The 24,004-nt window shown below is 35.5% G+C and overlaps 1 protein-coding gene across 1 annotated transcript in view; it reads right to left on the bottom strand.

Annotated features, from left to right (window-relative positions):
- Positions 1-24,004, bottom strand: part of UNC13C (unc-13 homolog C (C. elegans)) — a 656,589-nt gene that overhangs the window by 81,324 nt on the left and 551,261 nt on the right. The window contains 4 exon segments of the mRNA XM_012658024.1: positions 4,456-4,603; positions 15,601-15,681; positions 20,508-20,564; positions 22,458-22,581. Of these exon segments, the coding sequence (XP_012513478.1) occupies positions 4,456-4,603; positions 15,601-15,681; positions 20,508-20,564; positions 22,458-22,581 (410 nt within the window).

Genomic DNA, 24,004 nt, shown 5'->3' with positions numbered 1-24,004 from the left:
TTTTAATTCATGTAGTCATTAACTATAAAATTTTTTTTTCTTTATGAGACAGTTGTTACGTAGACATGAAATATCCCTTTTCTGTATAAAGCTTTTGTAATTCAGGTTCCTCAAGCTTAATAGAAATCAGAGAGGGAAACTGAACAGAGAATGGCTCAGCAATTAATCATTCTGTGTCTTATTTCAAATTGTGTTATCCACTGGGGGAAAAAAAACCCTCTACTTAATATATTAAAGTTTTATACATTTTTCACTGTCTGCTATTGCATAAAATATTCAAAAACCCCTTGGTATAATAAAATAGCTGTTAGGAAACTTCTTTTGATGATGGATATTGTAATCAAGATGCAAAAAAATATATTCTGTACCAGTTTCTAAAACTGTAAGTAACACAATCTTGAGAAACAACAACAACAACAAAGTATAATTTTTCAAGTTAACTATCCCAATTTAAATCACTGAGGCAACTTTTGGAAGAAGAATATGTGATAATTATTACAAATATTAAAATAATTTTTACTAATGTTACACAAACCCTACCATAGTATTTCTGTATATTTCCATGGCACAGGGAAAACTAAGGCACTTTTAACAACATCTATTGATCAAAATAGGCATTGATGTGGAAAATTTTGTTTTAAAATCAAAATAAACATTTTTTCCTGATAAAAAATATACTTTGGACATGCTCGTCATATTGGAATTTTAAAATGAGTGCTAAGTATTCTTTCCTGGACAGTTTCTGCATCCAGAACACCTTTCCTCTTCTACTTCCTCCTGACTCAATCTACTCAACTCACCTCTCTGCCTTTTCTATCTCCTTAAGCAAAATTTCCTCTTTTCTAACATGACCTATTTTTTATTATTTCCCACTTATCAGCCTATATTAGAGCTGGATGTCCCCACCTCAGCACTATTGCTGTTTGGAGCTAGATAATTTTTTATTGTCAAGGTCTGTCCTATGCACTATAGGATGTTTAGCAGCATCCCTGACCTCTACCCACTAGATGCCAGTAACTGACTACCACTCCCAGATGTGACAACTAAATCTCTCCAGATGTTGCCAAATGTCCTCTGGGGAACAAAATCACCCATTCTTAAGAACCACTGTGTTAGGCGAATGTGATAACCACTGCGCTACGGAAACACAACCCTATCAAAAAGTGGGCAAAAGACATGAGCAGAAACTTTTCAAAAGAAGACAGAATAATGGCCAAAAAACATATGAAAAAATGCTCAACCTCTCTAATCATCACGGAAATGCAAATCAAAACCACAATGAGATATCACTTATCTCCAGTGAGACTGGCCTTTATCAAAAAGTCCCAAAACAATAAATGTTGGTGTGGATGCGGAGAGATAGGAACACTCATACACTGCTGGTGGAACCTCAAACTAGTGCAACCTCTGTGGAAAGCAATATGGAGATACCTTAAAGAGATACAAGTAGAGCTACCATTTGACCCAGCAAGCCCATTACTGGGCATCTACCCAAAAAAGCAAAAGTCGCTCTATAAAAAAGACACCTACACTCAAATGTTCACAGTAGCACAATTCACAATTGCAAAGATGTGGAAACAACCCAAGTGTCCATCAACACATAAGTGGATTAATAAAATGTGGTATATGTATACCATGGAGTACTATTCGGCTTTAAGATACAATGGTGATATAGCACCTCTTGTATTCTCTTGGATGGAATTGGAACACATTCTACTAAGTGAAGTATCCCAAGAATGGAAAAACAAGCACCACATGTACTCACCATCAAATTGGCATTAACTGATCAACACTTAAGTGCACATATAAGAATAACATTTATTGGATGTCGGGCAGGGGGGAGGGGGTAGGAGGGGATGAGCATATGCACAAACAATGAGTGCGATACGCACCATCCGGGGGATGGACATGCTTGAAGCTTGGACTTAGCCGGGGAGCGGGGGCAAGGGCAACATACATAACCTAAACATCTGTACCCCCATAAATATGCTGAAATAAAAAAAAAATAAGAACCACCGTGTTAGAGCAACTTGTATACATAACGTCATATTCACCTTTGAATACATTCCTCACTGTATAGAACTGAGTTGAGGTGGTGTTCAGTAAAGTTTTGTATAACATGTGCAGAATAAGATGGTATTTTAGTATTGTGGCACATTGCTAGAATAACAAACATGTTACTTTTATAAACTGAACTCTCAGTTTCACGTAAGAACTTAAGAATACTTCGACATCCATTTTGGATTTATTTTTCAATGTTTGGAATAGAGAGAGAAAAGAAGACTGTGTTTTCAATATGATAGATCTCATTTGAACTCTGTGGTTCATGAATTTTGTAATGGCACTCAATTATTTATTTGTTTTTTTTTCTTTCTTCTTTTATTTGTTTTTACTACTAGAGAAAGATGACACCAAAATCTATTCCAAAAAGAGAACAAAAATAGAGGAAAGCAGGGTAAAAATAGGAGAGAATGGAGCAAGAAAAAATAGAGAAAAAATAAAAAGAATAAATGATCAAGATACAATGGGCTTTTCCATATTTATAAACTCATTTATAAAAAAGTTGAATTTAAATAAAAATATTTTTTAAAAAATATATCTTTCAACTTGAAAATAGCAAAAAATTCAATTAAAAGTCACTGACTTTTTTATTATATTTAATACTAGAGTTAATTTTTTTAACTCAGACAAGGAGAAAAATAGCAAAGAGAAAGAGATGAAAAAGGAAAATCTTTAAAAAAGAAAGGAAATGATGAAAATGGAGTAAGGGGAGATTTTATGAAAATAAGAAAAATAAAACATGAATCCTTTAAAAAGTACACTTAGATTTCTAAAGACTCACAGGATTTTTTTATACAACATTTAAGTTGATTAAATAATACTTGAATAATGATCCAATGCAGTTTGAAATAATTTCTCTGAAGAGTATGAACTAGAAATTAAGGGACAAAACAACTCTTTGTGTTGGATAATAAAGTAAAGGAAAACATGTAAGTTTTTTCCAACTAATACTTATTTACAAGTTGAATTTCATTAATCAGTTCTGTATTCCTGGTTTTTAAAAAAAGATAGAAAAAGCCCAAGTAATGGAGAAAAATCTATTTAAGGTATTTAGCCTTTATAACTATAATCAAAGAGATATGGATATGATGGTTCAGAGCACAGAGCCTAGATCTAGTTGAATTAGAATCTGCTTCCCCACTTTTTAGCCATGTACCTTGATTGGTTTTGAGTTCTCCAAGAAATAGAACCTGAGGCAAGCGTTCCAGGGTAAGCTACCATCACTGTTTATTTGATATATGGTGATTACATTCATAAAGTTCAGAAAACCTTGAGGGAGCATGGATTCAGGGAGTAACATTTTGAATATTTCTGTATCTCTTAACAGTCCCTCATGAGCTCAACTCTTTTTCCTTTCTGGAACTATCCCACAATATAAACTGGATTTGTATTCCTTATGAAGAGGGATGTTTGTTTTGTAGTGTTTAATTGAATACTATCAGAAAGCACAAAATGTTGAAGTGTTAAAGCCAAACACCTACCTGGCACTTACCTTAGCATGTCATCAATATATTTAGAAAAATTAATGTATCCATGAAGAAACAAAGATAAGTCCAGAGTATTTTCACCACAGTTAAAAAAAATTACCTGTATTTTCTCTTTTCTGGGAATCTTTTGTGAATGAAGACAGTGTCCTCATTAATTTTTATTATGTCTGTAGTATAATTTATTAGATCCTGGAGTTTGATCCTGCCTTTGGCTCTTTTTGACTCATATTGACATTTTCAATAACCTCTCAGAAAAGCCAGATCTTAAACGCATGTCGTCACCAAAATATAATAAATCACAAAGCAATGTGAAAGAAAGATTTTTGAACAGTAATATCCTAGAAGCTTATGAGATGGGAACTTTGCCATATGAAACATGAGTTTCAAATAAAATACAAAGCCTGCCTCTTCGTCCATTTAAAGGAAAAACTTGGAGTTTTTCTCACATGAAATTAGGATAAAATAAGATTTCCCTTATGAAAATATCAAAGCAGGAGATTTTAGATTTAATTCAGGATTTAGGGAATTATTATCATTTTTTGGGAAGTTACCAAGACCGGAAAACACTGAGTCTTCCACACTAAATTGAAGAAAACATTATGGTCATGACTATTCAAAACTAGGTTTTACTTAAAGTAGTTTTATGGAAGTCAAAATTACCAACAAGAGTCAGCCATTCCTTATAGTTTTAGTATTAAATATAACCTAGTGCTATTGAAATTATTTATAAAATTATAACTCATGAATGCTAAAAAAAGTTGGTATTCTGTTAACTATAATCTTCCATTCTTAATGATACTTCAATTTACTATAGCAAAAATTATTAATACTATTTATAATAATTCCGATGTTAAATTTTGGTTTAGTGTTCAGTTTAGCTTATTCTTAGCTTAAATGTGTTACTTACTCTGTGAGGTTTGAGTATCTATGAATTTCTTTATCAAGGCATCGGTAGTTTGGGTATAAAGACTGAGAGCATATCTCAGAGACTGAAGATCTGGGCTTTTCTCCAAGAAATTCTTTTTCAGGCCATTTCCTCCTGCATGAAAGTATTGCTAAAAAGAAAAAATAAAACAGCATTTAAGCAGACATGTTTAAGAAGAAATATTAAGGGGAGGACTTTATTAGTCTAAAGGGAAACTCAAATGGAATAACACAATATGATCGATATAAATTAGGTACAAAGAAATAGTGCCACCATTTGCATATTGCTAAGTCATCATCATCTAATTCAGGTTCCCTAGATAACTCTGAAGTCTACATAACTACATCACAGACCCGAGATCCTTAAAGGTCTAAGCCTTTTCCTTTCACTCAAAATTTCACTTAAATACTGCATGAAGATGCAGTAGTCAGAATCCTTATAGAATGACATATTTTGGTATAATAATTGTCAACTTGCTCATTGACTTCTATTTCCACAGCATGAGAAAAATACCTAGGGTTCTCAAAATTTCACAGAGAAGGTAGCTCTTGGACATACATTTTTGAGATATTAGTTTGAGATTCTAGGTCAAGTCCCTGTTACTCTATCTTGCCCAACCTCTAATCACATATATTGCTGCTCAGGTAACCTGATGAAGCAGAGTGATCCTTAAAGTGCAACACCCCTTGACCCCCATGTCTGATAAACATAATAAAACATTGAGAGGTGTTTTTTTTTTTATGCTATTGCTATCTGGTAAACTAAAATATTCTAATATTTATAAGTAAGGTAACAGAAAATATATATGCTCATTGACAATAAATATGATCACTGAGGAATGTTAGCATTTTTTATACTTCAGGTATTACACACAGACATCTCTTTAAAAGGCATAAGGTCTAGACATATGTGATCGAATTAAAGATGTCTTTTCCAACCACTCATGGATGATAATATTTTTGTAATATTCTTTCAAGTTTAGATAAATGGTTTTCTTTTTCTCTTCCTGTGCCAACAATGCTAGAGGAAACCAAACACTCACTGGTAACTGTGGCTCATTGTGATCTGCAGTTCTCACAGAATGCAATTATGTTGAAGAAGCACAAAGAATAATTCAGATACATTCTCCTAAATGGATATGTGTCATCCCTTTAGCCCACTCCTTAAGACTTTCTGAAGTGCAATAATTAAATGAATTTAAAAATCATAACTATCTCCGTTTTCTCCAGTATTCAAGGGAAGATACAAGAAAAACATTTTGGGCATTTGCAAGCATCTGAGTGCACGTTCAAAGAGGATAATGTGGAGGAGATTCAGCGTATAGGCCAGAGAATGTAGGAAATGGGGTTATAAACTTAAGAAAGACTGCTACCATTGCAGACACTCTCCCCAAGGAGAAGAGTCCATGGTCATTTAAAATCCCATTTACTGACTCTAGCTCCGTGCCCCATGAAACCGCAAGTTGTGGCAAAAACTACCGATGGTTATGAAGAGAAGGCATAGACAAACAAGAAAGGCCTTTTCTTACTCTTTAGGAGAAGACAAAGATGTAACATTTAAAATTGTTCTACACCTTGAATTTTTTGTAAAAATGTTAAAATACTGTCACATGCAGAAAGTATTTATTGAGTCCAGAACTGTTTCAGGTGCCTTGATGAATGAAAAACATATAGTTCCTTGCTTCAAGAAAGATGATATGATATTTAAGGCTAGAAAAAAATTAAATGGATGCATTGAGGTGAATACATGTAAGTGTATTTAGCTTGGTCTTGACTCTGTATCACCTAGAAAAGTGGTAGGGTGTTCTTTGGCAGTCTGTTTACATCATAAACCAACAAGCCATCAGAAGAAATAACTCATCCTGAGAGTAAATAGCAGTGCTAGAAACTGAACCAAGGGTAGGAGGAGAACTAGAAGGGAAGACATTCCTCCTGTCAGTGTTTCTTAGGCAAGCCTCAGTTATCAAACCTGAACATGAATGCTAGATGATTGTAATAAAGGGGGAAGGGGGAAACAAAAATGGTAAAAGCTTTTTCCTTCTATTGGGAAAAACAGGCAAAAAAAGTTTAGTGGTTATTCTGTCTACTGTATCCATCTGGGTTATTTCCACTTTTCATTGTTGTTGAGCTATTTAAAAACTCTGTAAATTGTAGAAAATAGATAATAATGTAAATAATATTTGTCCATAGAAACAAAAATTAATTATTGCTGGTGGAATGCAACTGATTATTGCTCCGTGCATAGATCTGTTTTGCCTATATTTGTAAACTTCAGCTTTTCTTATTGTTTATGTACGTGTGGTCCTTCAAATTCTCCTCTGAGCCAGTTGTAACATCTTACCGGTTTCCTCATTGATTAATGAATTAAATAACATTTTTGACACATTTTATAACTGCATGAACTTCACAATCATACCCTCTTTTAAAAATTGTTCTTTAACAGTGTATATAAAGTAGCATGGGTGGCAGCATTCATAAGGATGGCTGTAGGTTTTATTGTCTAATGTGTGAGGATAGGGCCATGGATCTTCGATCACCTTGACAGCCTCAGTGGATGTATCTGCCTTCCTGCCTATTCCCTCACTCCCTCCCTTAACAAATTATTTATTAAACCTATGTTATGAGCTGGACCTTTTGCTGCATGCCAAGGATATAAAGCAAAAGAGGCACAGTGGCTGCTCTTGGAGGGATTGTAATCTAGCAGGAAATACACCAATATGTAAACAAATGACTCCAGAAATACATTGGAGGTTTTAGAAAAATGATTTGAATATACAGACAATGGGGGTGGCAAGCAATTCTATTGGCTAAGGAGTCAATAAAGGCTTCTGAGGAAGTCCTATCTTTGGTGTTTATCAGCTTATCAGTTCTGTCATTTTTAACTGCAACAGCCACTAGATAATCCACTCCAGTGACTAGAGAAAGAGAATAATCCCACTAAGTAATCAAGAGAACTCCTGGGAGTCTCAGCATTACTTAAGAAGAATTGAGGCACTTAAGGTGTATTCCTCTTTGGTATAATTTAAAAAACACTGTTTGCTACCGTTGTTTTATTCTCATTACTAAACTTGCGCTGTCCGAAAGCTACAAGTTGCGTCTAGGCCGTAGAGGTCCTATAGAAGTTAAGAGATGACATTGTACTCTTAAAGATTCACAATGCTTATTAACACACTAAAGACTCTGAGACCCACTGTGTTAAATCTGTTCAACCTTTTATTGATATACCTTGTTCCTAAAATTATTTGGCTCTAGGATACCTAAATCCCTGGGCATCTATTGATACTTCTGGGGATATAAGTGTTTCATAAAATATGATTTGGGAAACCTTAGAGTAGAAGAATGTGACTGGCTTTGATATAACTGAAATATTTTTAAGGGCCTAGAGGCTTTATGGAAAAAGGGGAAAGAGTTAAGCTATGAAGGCATAAACTATGTATTTGTCCTGGAATCCTTTACAATAACTGTATAGGAAGACATGGTTTTAATACTAAAGCATTATTTTGTGAGACTCTGGGACTTTGGGGACTAAGCATGAAGTGAAAACATAAATAAGGTATGAGTTTGTTCCTGAGTGAAGCCCAAGGATCTCCCTAGAGTTTTAGGTTATGATACTCAACTGACTTCTTCCTTTTTGGCTATAGAATCTTACTTGTCATTCCATTAAAGGCTCTAGTAGGATATTCAGTGAACAGATTTGTGAGGGCAGAAATAAAGAGTCTCCCTTATGCATATGAAAGATGGGTTATTCTCCATTGGTCCCAAACAAAAGACCAGGACTCAGTTTCTTATTGTTCCTCTGCAACTGGCACCATAATCTAAGAAATTCCAGTTTGGTCTGTTCAGATGCTCTACTTAGACTAGTACAAATTAGTAGAAAATTATGGGCAAAAGCAAGTTGGTATAGGTCATTTACTGCTCACTCAAAAAGAGAATTTTTAATCTCTCAGCTGGAACAGCATGGAGAAGCTGGCTGTTTAGTGCTATGAAGGACAAGGATGTCAGCTGGGTGACATTTTCTCTGCCCTTGGCCCTATCCTGGCTGACATTTTCCCTATGGACCTAGAAAGAGAAAGGCAGAAAGTATGTTTGTCAAATATGGAGCTGAGCCAAAGTTTTGAGTGATGACACTGAATGACAAAATTTGACTTTAGAAAGATCTTGGTAGTTTGGAATGGTGGGCCAACATTTCCAGGATGAGACAGCAAAAGGAAAAGGAAAACACCTGAATTCAGGATAAATATTCAGGTTCATGTTTACTGCAAAGTATGGAATGAGGGTCACATGGCTCAATAATAGTACATTTTTAAAAGTCCTAAATATTTATTTGCTTTCAAGTTCAACATGATTTAATAAGTGATGGGGCAGCTATGAAAGCTAGTGAAATCCGATCACGCATTCATATAGGTAGACAGGTCAAGACAAAGGCTGTGATAAAGCCAGAATATTCTCTACTGGTTAGAACATATCTGGGATATTAAGTTCATTCCTGGGCTTCATCATTCATAAGAAACATGAAAAGTAGAGGCATCTAAAGGTAGGTGATCAGAATTTCATAAGGTCTAGAAAACACGTTAATCAATAAACAGCTTCAGATGACATGGTACATACAGCATGATAGTTTTCTTCAATGTCTGAAAGACTGTTGCATGAAAAAGGAAATGAAATCATTTCAGAGTAGTTTCCAAGAACAAGAGGAGGACCAATACATAGCTAGGAGTAGTAGAGAAGCAGATTTTGACTTGATATAAAGAATGCCTTTCTAGAAATAGTGCATCTTGAAAACCAAAACTGATACTTGTAAGTAGCGAGGTCCCATCACTGGCCGTTATCAAGTGGTGGCCAGATGGCTGGCCGTGTGCTAACAACACTTAGATGGCATCTCCCTATCTAAGCACCAGCCCCCATCTCAAGCAGGTTATTGGATATTTATTTCCACTTTCCTGCCATCATCTCTCACTCCCACATGGCAACAGGGAAACAACCCTCCTGCCTGATGTGCTGTTTTTCTCAGTGGAACCCTGCTTTCTCAGTCACTGGAGCTGAAACAACCTAAGTCACACTAGGCTCCCTTTCCCTCTTGCCCCGTATTTAGTCGCCAGCTTCCAATGACTCTCCCTTTCTTGCATCGCCCATATCCATCTTTCATTTTTACCTCCTAAAGCCACCACCTTGGTGATAGCCCTCATCATCTTTTGCATTAAATAACTGTAACTGATCTCTGTGACTATGATCTTGAACTATGCAATCTAATTTACACATTTCTATAAGATCACTATTGCTGAAATAATACTTTTAGCATATCGTATTTTCAAAATCATCGATGGATCCTTTTTTACAGAATATAGTGAAGACACAAAAGGCCCCCTCTACTTTCAACCTAAACATTTCTTCTCAACTTTATTTTACACTGCTTCATTATGCAGACACCCAGTTAAGTCCAAAGCAGTAATTCGTCACCTCCCAGCCTTTGTGTCTTGCACCTTTTCAGGGTGAGACCCTTTTTCCCTGATTATGTTCATGTCATCAGTCTTCCCCCCAGGAAAACTTCCCAACCAGCCTGTGCATGCCCCTCTGCCCTTCAAGAACATTCCAGCTTTTCCTGATCTGGAGTCCATACCAGTTGCTCACCACCGTCTTAATACTTACGACTTTTTATCTGCACCCCTCAGTGAATATGTGTATCACCCTGTTCCACTTTTACACTGTCATCTTGTGAATTAACACGTATCATTATTTAATTTTCAAAGCGCCTCTCTTATCTTTTAATGTAGATTACGAACTCCTTGAGAGAAGGAACAGCGCTGCTTCCCAAAGGGGAGACTAAGGAAGTGCTAAAGAATCCTAGGGGGTTTGTGCCATTGTACTGAAAATGTGCTGTGCACAGGAAACCAAAATCCCAGAGGACAAAGTCTTAAAAACTGGAACTGTTGCTTAGGGCAGAGTCAGAATTAATAGTTAGCTTCACTGAGAGCGAATGAAGGGTTTATTAGGAAAGGAGGAAAAAAACACACAGTTTGCAATAGAGTATGTGGGATCTTGGGCTTAACAGTGGAAAGAGAATCTAAATGAACCAGTCCTCAAGCGATATGGTAGTTAATATTTATGAAGAGCTTTCTAAATGTCAGGAACTGTGTTAATTGCATTATATGTGATAACTCATTTAATTTTCTCTCAATAATCCTTTAAGTAGAATTATTATTCCCATAGGAGAGTAACTTGCATACTTGTGTCTTTGTCTCTTAATCACCCACTATTGTGCTACTGTACTTGTCAGTGGTACAATTCCTCACACAGTTTCTGATCTTTTATTTAGGTTTGTATTCATAGCCATCTTCTGACATTGGTAAAGGCTTCCACCCTAGATATATTAATATGCTTGTTTCACTAATGTAAGGGTAGGTGGTGAGGTACACTATTATCACATCTGAATGGGATTTGGAAGTATATGAAGTATCATTTTCTTTGTCTTGAAAAATAGCTGAACTTTTTTTTTTGTTTCTTGTATTATTCATGACACGACAGAAAATAAAGCACTTCAGACCTAGTTTTGATATGTAGGGAAAAAAAATAGTACTGCTAAATAAAAAACCAAGAAAAATATTGTCTGCATGCTTAGCAAGCCATTCTTTTTATAATCCCAATAAAACTCTCCAAATTCTTCTAACTCTTCAAGATTGAAAATCTTTCACAATCTATTTTTACTGACTTATGGGAATATGCTAATGCTTCTTCACAGGATTGTAAGAAGAATTCCCTTTTTGGTTACACATACTATTTTGGTAGCAATTGCCCGTCATCAATTTTTAATTTCCCACACCTGTATCATAATTTTGGCAAAACTATGCAGACAATTCATTTTTACAAATTTAGACATAACCATAACCCACCTTAACTTTATAATTTTAATGGTTAATCACTAAGTTTTCTTTTTTAGAAATTATTTGAAACTATATTTGAATATTTGAAAATATATTTAAAAATTATTTTCTGCTGTAACTGGAATCCTCTTTTATACATCAGATCATAATATGCTACCCCCTCCCATGAGATATTTTAGTGTTTCCCTTTTGCTGACAAAATAAGGTCGAGGATCTTTACTTTGGCGTTCAAGCTCAGCATACTGGCTCCAATCCAAAGTTCCTCTTTCACTCCTTGTGATGTTCAGCCAGTCATCACACTAGAAAATTTGAAGTTTTCAGGCTGACCAATACCTTTTCTTACATCACTCATTCTTTTTTTTGTTAGTCCTACAATGCCCTTCTCTCATTGTTTTGTCCCTCTTCAGTCTCCAAAGTCCAAAATGTCCCTCTCCAGGAAGCTTTTCCCCTAAACACTCAGAGAAGATTCATCACCCTCTCTGCGCTCCCCCATATGTCTGCAGTTCTTTTATTTCATTGACTGTAGGTGTTTTTTTTCTGAAGTCAATTCAAGAGTTCCCATCTCCAGCCACCTCCTCATTGCTTACTATACTTTGTACAGGCAGCAAGCTCTCAAATAATGATTTTTGAGTTGCAATACTCCAAACTAGGTAGATTATTTTGTTCTTTTTTTCAGGAGCTGAATTTCAAATAGCAGGAAAATTATACTTGTAATGATAAAGAAGATACTGAGAAGCAGCCACTAAAAGTGCCTCATGGATAACAGATAGGAAAATAGGATAGGACCTCAGTGAGGGTAAGAAACTCTGCGGCACAAAATGCGGTTCATCAACGTATTCTTCTGTTTGTCTGGAATCCTGAGTATAAGAAATTGTATTATCTAGGATGAAATAGGAAAGCAATAAATAAGTCCAAAGCTATATTTGAATTCATATTTAGTCGAAATTCTTTCCCTTATACCCCAAATTGCATATTTCTAGAAGGCCCTGGTCCACGTTTACTATTTTTAGAGAAACCTCTGTATTGCTACTGCATGATGTCAAATATATGTAATATAAATATATGTCAGATATATTTGACATCATGCAGTAGCAATATATATACAGAGGATATATACAACATTTAACACAGTGTCATGTTCAGGTCCATAGAACAAGAGTTCCAGGAGGATTTGAAAGGGTGGGAAAAATCTAACCAGCTAGCTTTTTTCCATGTCAAAGAGTAGCTGCTATCAGGAAAAGGTCTCCTGTTTCTCTTTGAAAGAAACCCACATTTCAGGGAATCTCATGGCAGTGTTGAATCATCTTAAGGTGTGGAGTTGGGACTCAAAGTCCAACTAGGACACCTCAGACAAGTTTCCCTATTGGCTTCTCCATTAGTTTGCACATATTGATTAGGTTGTTAGTTATCTGTCTTATGCCGTCACCTTACTACTTTTACTTTCAAATACCATTGATTTGGCTGTTCTGTCAGGTAGATAAAATATCTTAAAGCCTAACATCCTACCTATAGCAGATGACCATGATTTCTGTTACTTCTGCCATATTTGACACCCATGACTTATAACTGAAGCTACATGTGACTCGTGTGACAAAATGGTTCCAGCCCAGTTAAAGTTTTAGTATTTAAGAGAGTTTACATCCTTGTATAAGGCTGGCAATTTTCAAATTATTTTTAAATAATTAGAGCAGAATCTAAATAATTGACACATGGTATTTTAATGTAGAAAGAAGTAATCCCTCTGAGGCAAGGTTATCCATTTTGGTCTGCTACATTTTATTTACACTTTGTAAATATTCAGTGAAAAATTATGATATAGAAGTAAGGACACGGGCTTTATAGCTCTTTCTCAGCTCTGCCAATTACTAGCTGCAGTAAGGCCTGGGACAAACCACTTAAATCCCCTTACCTTCAATCTTCTCACCTATAAAATGTGAATGGTCATTCTTGACCTATTTAACACCGAAGATGTTTATAAGGATTAGGTGTGATGATATACAAACAAGAGAGAGATTTGAAAAAAACAAAACATTATTTTAGCCTATATTCTACAAACTCCATAGCATTCTCCTTCATTTTCTCATTTTTTCACTTCTAGCTTGTTCAATTAGATTGAGAGAAATTAAGCATCATCTCTTTGGCAGCCATTGGGAATTAGCCTGGGTAGCATCATGCTGCTTTGGTCTAAGAACATCTTTCTCCTGAGGTCTCTATTTGTATTATAGTGCTCCCTTTCCTGGTCTCCAGGCAAACACTAAATCTCTAGCTCTTAGTGTTAAAACACGTTAAGTAGTGCTCCTCCTCCTGAATTCCTTTGTAGTCAACATCAGAATTACTGCTTGGTAGGACAGTCAGTTGGGGCAAATCTCAGAGGCAGACAAGATAAAGGGAGTCTAAGCTTTGACAAACTGATGACAGGCATTGAAAATCAGATATCAGATATCAAGTGAATACCTTGGCAGTTGGGCAGACCACAGGGTCAAGAGAGTCTCATAGCAGGCAAAGCAGCCCTAGCATGGAGGTTCCTAGGGAGAAAGAGTTGGCATTGCAGAAGTTAGGAAATAGGGGACCTGGAGACCTGACCACAGGCTCTGTGACTCAGGAGGACCAGAAACAGACTCCAGTCCTGGAGGAACGAAACAATGACATGGACCTATTTCTTGGATTTCAGACACTAGATAGTAGTTTCATCCTCAAAGAACAAGGCAAGTGTCTGGTGGCTGAGACTGAATTAAAAGATTGTCACAGTTGACCTGAACAGAAATATAGGATATTTGAGCTCTCAAGATGTGGATCAAAGAGATTTTCTTGGGGGACAAGATTGTCTCAGAGTCTGGGGAGAACTCAGCCAGCAGGTGGTAGCTATCTGGCCCCACCAAGAATGACTAGAGAAATGTTTGGGTGGGGCACGGGAGCCAGGTTTGTCAACACATTGGATACTATTCCCTATTTCCACAGAACACATTTTCCTTCCTCCCTAAATTCATGCATTGACCTAATAAAATCCAGGAGGGGATAAATTCATATTCTAAAAATTTTATGTTTTTCCCTTTTCATGGTATACTCCAGATCTCTTATCTATTGGCATATCCCTATATGTAGCCGTTAGTGTTCCTATAACTCCAAAAATTAGTTATTTCATTCTCAGATTTTTGAAAATAATTTTTTCAAGAACTGTTTTGATTTATTTCTTTTTTGTGTTGTTCATCTTTTTTCCTCAAACTTATTTTGTGAAATTTTCACATTTCCAAGTTCTTGCCACATCCTTAGAAACTCCATTTCTGTAATCTCGCTGCCTGAACTCACACAACCCCGTTGCCCACATCACAAAACTCTCACCTCACAACTTTGATTTTTCAGTTTACAACATTGCAGCAGCAAAACATGAGATGACAGTCTTGTGAAAGCATGTAATTGTTTTTCAGATAGAACTCTTTTAATGAATACCATTGTAATGTCTTGTTTCTATTCAGTGGGACTATTCTGTGCTCTGCAAATGGCTCACAGCAGCTAAAAGTTCCTTGCTATACTGTTCACACATCCTTGATGATAGATACTTCCTCAGTGAAAAGCAGAAACTCTGGACATAGTTTCAGTTTAGAAGATAAGTTTATTTTTCAAACTCTTTAATAAACGTTCACATGTAAATATAAAATATGTCTATATAGATATAAAAATTATTTGAAAAAAAGAACTTCTAAGTGACATCCTGAGATCTGTACATAGTTAGCCCATACTATAATAAATTTTGGTCAACCTTTGGCTATGAAAATATTGATACATGCAATACAGTGCATTTGAGTTTTCGACGGAAGATAAAATTAAATTATTGTACTTAATAAGATAAAGGAGGAGGTTGGTATTTTAAAAAATCATTTCAACAGGCACAGAAAACATAAAAACAAATTCTGTCAACCCAGAATCCTCTCGAAGCATCTGTTTAACTAGATTTTGGGATATATGTCTTTCTTTGAAAACATGTTACAGGAACTGATGGCACACAAGTGACCACACAGGTTTCACACACATTTGTTAGAAAGAGACAAAGGGAGCAAATGTAAGCACAATGCATTATGGATATAAGTAGGAGATTGAAAGGGCCAAATCTGGTATCCTCCAGGAATGTGTCTGTTTAACTATCCACCATATCCATGGATAGCACAGCTCTGCAGATATGCGTCAGGGCTACCTGTCTCTGGGGCTACCTGGGGGCCTCTCTGGACACACATCTAGGGGCCCTATAACCTTACCTTGATGGTAGCCAGGACCACCTCCATTATAGCACACTGTCTTGGCGTTAGGCCCTTGGCATCCTCTCGAATCATGTGCTCCTGGAAAATGAGTTAACAATTGCTTACATAATAATGAGGTCATTTATTCAACAACTACTTTCAAACAAAATTTGCATAATTCCCATATGCAAACATTTCCTATTTGAAATATCTTCTTCATATGGATGCATTTTAAATGATCATTTTGTCATATATTTAATAAATGTACCTTTGCCAAAGGAAGAAATGTTAAATGCCGACTTAAAAAGCAGTATTTGATAGGCTTTGTTTTCACTTGCAGGTTAATGTTAGGAAAAGAAGAGAGAAACCTGGAAGATATGTGTCAAAGCTTTTTCACCTAAGTTCTTTGCTTTATGTCTGTCACATTGAGAAATGTCCATCATGGAAGGGATTTAAGGGGCAAATTTTAGCCTCTCCCAATTGTTACTGCTAAGGTCTATTTTAAACCTAATACCCCCACTTTATCCTCTCTCTTGGGTCCCCTTTATGCTTACTCATTACTGGAAAAAGCCCCAAAGAATTAACTGAATTTGGCTCTGGAGACTTTCAATATTTCATAATCATTTTAAATATTTTAGAACTGATTTTAAAACTGACTTCATCATTTTACAACGGATTCCTTTCATTATTCACTGTGGTCTGTCCCAACCCATCCTTCAAAGCTTATTTAGGGAAATGATGGTAGAAAATTAGAGAAAATAATAAAGGAAATAGAAATTTGTATAAGAGAAAAAATATAAACATTTCTGACCCTTCCCCCACCACAAATTAATATGATCGTCCCAGGGCTGCCACTAATCTATTCAACAACATTCAACAAATATTTATTGACTGCTTATTATGTGCCAGTGCTGCTCTAGGTGATTGAGATATACTGTTCAATAACAGGGTGACTTTTTTCCATCTGGAGCTTAAATTCTAACTTATGCAATGGTGAATTAGAGGAAAAGTCCCATGTGTGTGGTCACAGCTCTGAGAATGCATGGCCTGATTAAGGGAGCAGTACCTTTGGTCAGTAATAAAAGGTGTCTTTTTCGTGAGGGTACAGCTCCCATTCAGCACACATGGCTTGGCAAGTAGAGCATGGACTCGAGTTCAGCCGTCACTTGCTCCCTTAGCCAGGCACTTTTGTGCAATGTACAAATTGTGCAATCACACTCAGTGGCTTGTCCTTCCATTCTGTCCCTTTTCTTATTCTTTTATTTAGTAGTTGCTGTGAGTTCCTAAAGATAACCTCTTTGTCTTACCCACTTCTTCAGCTTTTCAATGTCTACCTTGGCAATTGTCACCTGGTAGGCACTCAATATATTTTTGGTAATTCAATTGTATTTCCTTCAGCATATCTCATGGGGTTCAATATACTTGAATGGAATCACTGTTTCTGAATATTATCAAAAACATGGTGTAATGCTTCATGGATCCATGACATACATTTATGCATCTTACTGCATTTTTCTCTGATATAGGGATTTCAGCTGAAACATATGAGTTCATTTAATATTTTTAAGTAGTAATGTTAAACACCTACTGAGACTCAAAGAGTAATAGAAAATGTTGGCTGAATTATAGGGGGAAATGCTTTTGACAAGTAATTACAAATATTTTATATCAGATAAATTTCTCTGCCTTTATCAATCTTCACAGTTTTATAATGTGATCACATTATTTTGTAAAAGATATTAATAATTTTTGTTAGTGTTATGGAAAAATATAATTCTTGCTAGAAACATTTTTTTTGGATTTAACAACAGTTCATTCAATGAAGTGGGGTCTCTGAAAGAGGTCAGCATTTCAAGGGGGTCTTTGAAGGAAGCCAGCAATGAGTTACTGTCCAAGTGAAAAGCTTGAAGTAAACTCACAGTCTCAGGTGTATTTCATTAATTGGTTTTGATATTGTATCACTACTTCATGAAGATTTATACATTTTTTTTCATTTTATGTCAATTAAATCCAACCACACCAAATAGTAATATCAGACATATATAATATACATACATTATAAAGTTCCAGAGTATGAAGTAATATAAAATATGTCAATCTGTTGAGTAAATATGTGTTTAATGAATTAATCCTAAATCATAGTTAAATGTAGGAAATCAATTAGTTCCTTACATTGTTTTATTTTTCTTCATCTTGTGTTTATTTAAATAAAGTAGTTATCTATTAGTGTTTCTAAATAGAAGGTCTGAAATTATTCATCCATAAGTACAATTATTTCAAATAGCACCTTTCCAATAAATCAAATCTGCTTTCAAACTAACATATTAAAAATTTAAAGACCTATGGTTTAAATTTTTTTTAAAAAATAGAAATGACAATCTAGTAAAATAAGAGTAATAGCATCGTAAAATTTGAATGTCTTCACCCAGCTAGAGTTTCAATTTTTTGTATGAGATTGTAGAGGATTTTTACTGCTCTTTAATTTAAATAATAACTAGACTAATAATTTAAAAATAAAAAGTCAACGTCTTTTAGGCTCTCTCCCAAATGACTCTTACAGTCATCCTTACAATAGGCAAGAAGTGTACATGACAAACATATGTAAGATATTGTTTATTTTTTTTAAATTTTTGAATTGTATTTAATTTCCCATTTTTTTATATAACTTCCCACAATGCCTCACTGTCATCTTTTCTTAAAAGTTGTCCAAGACTGCTCTCCCATTGCACTTGTTTATTGAGCTATACACAGAACAAGGTATGTTTTTACTAGAAAGAGAAAAACTGACTTCAAGTGTGACATGAATTATTACAGAGCTGATCAGTTGTATTTCATTAAAAAATAAACCTGTTGTAAAAACAGAATGGCTAACTGTTGAAAAAATAAAAAATCAAGGGCCAATAATAGAATAACATGATCTAGAAATGACTTATTTTTCTCATTATCAATGGATAATGAGGTTTTATTTTTAATCTTTCAGATTATTTCAATGTTGTTGAAATAATATTGTCAGGCCATTTTATTCATAGTTTGCTTTTAGGTTATTAGAACAAAAAATTTCACTAAATTGAAAAAAATTGGGGGGGGCCACAAAAGGTGCTAATGGATGTTTTCTGTGTACTCTGATTTTTCCCATCAGCATGTATATACCCTCTGGAGAGCCAGTCTCTAGCCCATTCGGAGTTCATAAGATCTGGACAGGGCTGACTGCAGCCCCAGTTCAAGGGTAGGCATGTGAGTTAAACTGGCATAGGACATAGTGATTGGCTTAGGAATGGTGCCCACACTCCCTCAGAGTCAATGATGTGCCAGTAGACTTTATTGGTGTTCCTTGCACTGAGATGGGTGTTCTTTTCTACAAGATTTGAAATTGAAAGGATGTGACATCAAAGGATGTAAGGGCAGAGACAACCATCTTACAAACAGGAAGGAAGCTCTGTTATGGCAAGACATTAATCAAAGAGAAGGGCAGAGTTGAAAGACAGTGAGTGAGCAGATTCAACATTGTTTAAACCTCTAATCAAGCAGTAATAGCAACCAGAGTTCCCCTGGACTATAAAACTTTACATAGCAATAAATTCCCTCTTTGATTGTGTTAGTTTGTCTTCCCATCACTTGAACTGAAACAATTCTATCTACTAAAACATTCAGCTCAGGAAACTAAAGCCCAGGGACACGGAGTGTGTTTACTAATATCACACAAATGCTAGATGCATGGCCAGGGCCATTTCTTTTGCAACGATTCCTATGCTATTTCACCTTCATGATTTTATGTGAGAAACTTCAGCACTATATAAATCCACTCTTCAAAGTAGGCTTCAGAAGTGCCATGGAGGTAATAGAAGGGATTAAGAAAGGGACAGGGATCCAACATCCAAAACAGTAGTTTGGCAGTGACATCTGCCTTCTGTCTTTCCTCTTAACCATCAACAGCACTGAACACCGCTGAGAAACAATTTTAGGTGATGCTTATGTCTTCTAGATGGATTATTGGTTTTAAATTTTTTTCTCAAGAAGGGGATAATGTAGATGATAAAATAAGATACCGAAATTATAAGGCATGCATTTTACCTCAGTAAATAACTAAACACATTGGTGTCCTTCCCCACATTGTACACACAAAACAATACAACACCCAGTGACACCTAACTTTGAGCTACGACCTGGGGGAGAAGCTCCCTCTGTAAGTGGGAGGTAGCATACTCTTTGCAGTTACCAAGCAAAGGTGATGTATGCATTATTTCACTTACACCTGCAACAATCCTAATAACCAAGTGTTAATTTTTTTTGCATTTTACAAATGCTGAATCTGAAGATTAAAAGGTTAAATACTTTGGCCCATATCACATAGCTAGAAGCAGTTGAGGAAGAATACAAACCAAGATCATCTTTGTCTAAAACCTATCCCTTAGCTATATGCTGGTAGGTAGAATGAAATAAAAAACACGTAGTTTAACCTGTCAAGCTCCTATCCTAGAGGGATAGGGACTGAGGTTCCCTCCGTAACTCCAGAGTTTTGGGAATCTTAATTAAGGGTCAGGTTATTTAGTCAGAACATCTCCACTCATAATGGGATAGAACATATTGACAAGCTCAATGTCTGTTTTGATAAGTTTCATTTCTCCATGTTTGTGTTTCTTGGCTTTAAGACTGGATTTCTATGCAGGGTTCCATTTTTCCCTCATTCATACAAAGCCAGTTTAATATATAAATAAAATATGTTCTCTATTTACTCCAAAAGAAATAATGCTGAATGCTACAATACAAAGTTAAAAATTCATAAAGCAAATTGTGAGATCACAGACAGACATCTCCTTAATCCTACCATGCTAGTTACGATCAGTAGTATGAGGGTGGTTTCTTGTAGAACTGTAGTTAACTCATTACTTTTCATGGACAACCAGTAATTTCCTTATTCTTATTACCTTCAGTTTGGATAACTGTCCAATATCTTTAGCTGCAATGAAAATCATCTGGGGTCCCTAGACACATACAAAGAAAAAGAGAGAGAAGACTCAGTCTTAAGATCTGCAGTATTAGTCACAAAAGAAATGTAATCAATAGACAGTAGCTAGTTTTGCTCCTATTTTGTTTTCATAACCCAGTACAGTGCCTAGTACATAGTAGCATCTCAAAAAATATTTATTCTATGAACAAATGAATGAATGATATAGGTTCACACTTCGAGATCCCAATGCGAGAGAAATTTCAGGTGATGGTAAGCTTTCCTAGGGAAAACTTTATAAAGAAAATGAAGTGTCATATATAGCATTTCTACTGTAATGCGATATATACATTTTTGAAAAACCTCATATTCTACAAGATTGTACATTAAAAGTAATAGGGATTATGGGGAAAATGGCGGTGGACAATGCAGTCAAAGTCCATGCGATTTTGTTACTAAAGAACTATTAAAGATAATAATTGCTACTTTGGGACATGGCTTGGACAGCTGGAGGGGAACTCAGTGTGGTTGGTGGCTGCCTCAAGGGATATTAAAAATGCAAAAAAAAAAAAAAAAACAATTCAAACGAACACAAAACAATATAGTTCAACCGTGGACTGAGACAATGCCCATGCAAGTGGAGCTCGCAACAAAGGTGGAGGGTAGCCTGTCCTGTGTGAGAGCCTGCAAGGTGTAATGATCTGGAGAGGGAGTCTATGTGCAAGTACTCCCCTCTTTTTTTTTTTAAAAAAAAGCAGGCCTGTGCAGTAGCCAAAGTGAAAGCTCTTTCTTTTTCTGCTGAAGTTATAGTTCTTCTATCATATTCCAGAGTCTCTGATGTAGGGAAATTTACATAGAAACCAATTCAACTTCCAGATTATACTGACATCATCTCCAATATTGAACAATTACATGAGAACTAATTGGTGTTACAGAAATGTATTATGCACTTTATCAAAATAAGGTGTGTGTGTGTGTGTATTTATATATGTGATTAGGCTACCTGTTTATGTAGACCATAAATGATTAAACCACATATTCCTGGCATTAAGCAAAACCGAAAGTAATTTGTATTTTATTACTCACTGTCTGGCGGTAAATCAACAAAAACATATGCATCTTTGCATCTTGAAACACTTTATAAGAAAATATTTCCTGTACATATAATTTTACTGGATAAACATGCATAATTATGGAGTTAATAAGTATTTTCATTTTGTTTATAATTACTCAATATTTGTATCAACTGCCTCAATCACAGAAAAAAATATCAATTACTCCTTAACAGGTGCTTATTAGGGTTATTTTTTTCTTGCTTGGCTCAAGGCATGTGAACTGAGATACCCAGCACTGTGTATCCACTTGACCCTTGTCTAATTTTGCTGCCAATTGATCTTTCTGGTTCTTTTATATTTCTCTGTGTGTGATACAACCACATTCTTCAAATCCCCTAAAAGGTGCCTCCTCTATTAACCTCCAAGTGGGAAGGTAATAAAGAAAAGCAGAATGGAAAGGTGAAAAAAATTCCATATAGCAGTGTTGGAACTATCTCTTCAAACTGTAAAATTTAAGAAGGAAACACAATAGATATATTGTATCTTAAATCTATTTTCCTGTGGTCACAGTAAAATTAAATAAAAAATTATATGTGTAGGCTAAATAACATTATGAGTTGAACTTTGATATATTTTTTAAGAGATAAAGTTTTGAATGTCAAGTAAGTATGCAGTCTGTCTCCTATTGCCACAATTTAAAACGGACTTGAATAGAAAAATGCAATTTAAATCATCATTGTTGAGAAGCTGTATACCAAACACTTTTTTTTTCTCAAAATGGATTTAATTAGTATTTCGTCTGGATCAAAACTATTCATTTAGACAAAGAACAAATGGGTTATTGAAAGTATAACAACTAAAGTTTAAATACTTACTGTTTGATCTGTCAGAGGAGGAAGAACAATTTGTTTTTCTATTTTGTTAAGGACTAGCTTCCATAGTTCCTTCAAAGCTCGCTTCAGGACTGTTTTCTCACAGATTTTTGCTGAGAGACTTAATCTGAAATAAAATAAAATGTATACTCACTTTTAAATTGCATATCAAGGTATCAAGTAGTAGGTCTTTACAATTTTCAAATGCTAAATTACATTTACCAAAATAGTATGTAAAAATAAATACTATCAAAAATCTATTTTATCGTACCATACATTAAATAATTATTTGTTAGAAAGTGAAATCAGAGTATTTCTTTCCTTAAGTTGTTTCCTAAATTGACAGGCTTCAAAATGAAAAGTAACTTTCAAAGCACACAAAGTAAAACACATTTAAAGGCAAAGGATCCCTCTTTATTCATACTTAATACTTATTAAATCAAGAGCAGTTTCTGAGATGAGTCCCCAGGGTTTGGCATGGGGTTGAGAAAAAGAGGGCAGAACCACTATTTTTCACCTGCCCGATGGGAGAAGAGGGCAGACCATTCACCATAATGGAGTCTAGGCCAAACACCAAGGAAATACATTTTCATCACTATTGGGCACTGAATCAACACAATAAAATGACAAAGGTGCATATAATTTCAGTCAAGAACCAAAATTTACCAAATTTAATAGGTGTAAGGTATGCCTTACAAATTCTTCTCATGGTAAGGCGATAGTGTAACATTATCGAGCCTTTGTGTAACACTTTATACAACCTCTTCTTTAGAAATCTCTTTTGTTTCTATTTCTCATTTATTATTTTACCCATTTTAGAAATCAGAAACAGGCTCACAGAGGTTATGGTACTTTTCCAAGAAAGTGAAGCTAGTAAGTGAAAATCGAAGTTAGGCTCTCTTTTAAATTCAGCATGTCTTTCAACGTCCCATACTGCCTCTGATGAATATGCCTATGTGTGAAGTTCCAGCACGTGTGAAGGCACAGTGATGCATAAATATCTGTTAAATATACTATAACACTGGACTCTGACACTCCTTTAATTGGAGTGAATTAAACCTGTTTCACAGAGGGCCGAAAGCGGGTCATGTATTTCAGAACGGCCTCATCAAATCACTGTAGTGCTACTAGGTACTCTGTATGCTTTTGGAATCAGAAATTGTAACCTAGGCTCTGGTCCTGATGGACAGAATTACAGTTTTCGATATTTAAAGACATATATAGTTAATGTTGATTTTTTAATTATTATTATCTTTTTTTTGAGATGGAGTCTCACTCTGTCGCCTGGGCTAGAGTGCTGTGCCATCAGCCTAGCTCACAGAAACTTCAAAGTCCTGGGCTCAAACTATTCTCCTGCCTCAGCCTCCCAAGTAGCTGGGATTACGGGTGTATGCCACTGCGACTGGGTAACTTTTCTATATTTAGTAGAGACAGGGTCTCGCTCTTGCTCAGGCTGGTCTCGAACTCCTGATCTCAAGTGATCTTTCCATCTCAGCCTACCAGAGTGCTAGGATTACAGGCATGAGCCACTGTACCTGGACCATAATATT

Source organism: Propithecus coquereli, unplaced genomic scaffold (genome assembly GCF_000956105.1).
Source record: "Propithecus coquereli isolate 6110/MARCELLA unplaced genomic scaffold, Pcoq_1.0 Scaffold57, whole genome shotgun sequence".
Taxonomy (NCBI): Eukaryota; Metazoa; Chordata; class Mammalia; order Primates; family Indriidae; genus Propithecus; species Propithecus coquereli.
The sequence above is the reverse complement of the archived record's forward strand: the minus strand, read 5'-3'. Positions and strand labels throughout refer to the sequence as shown.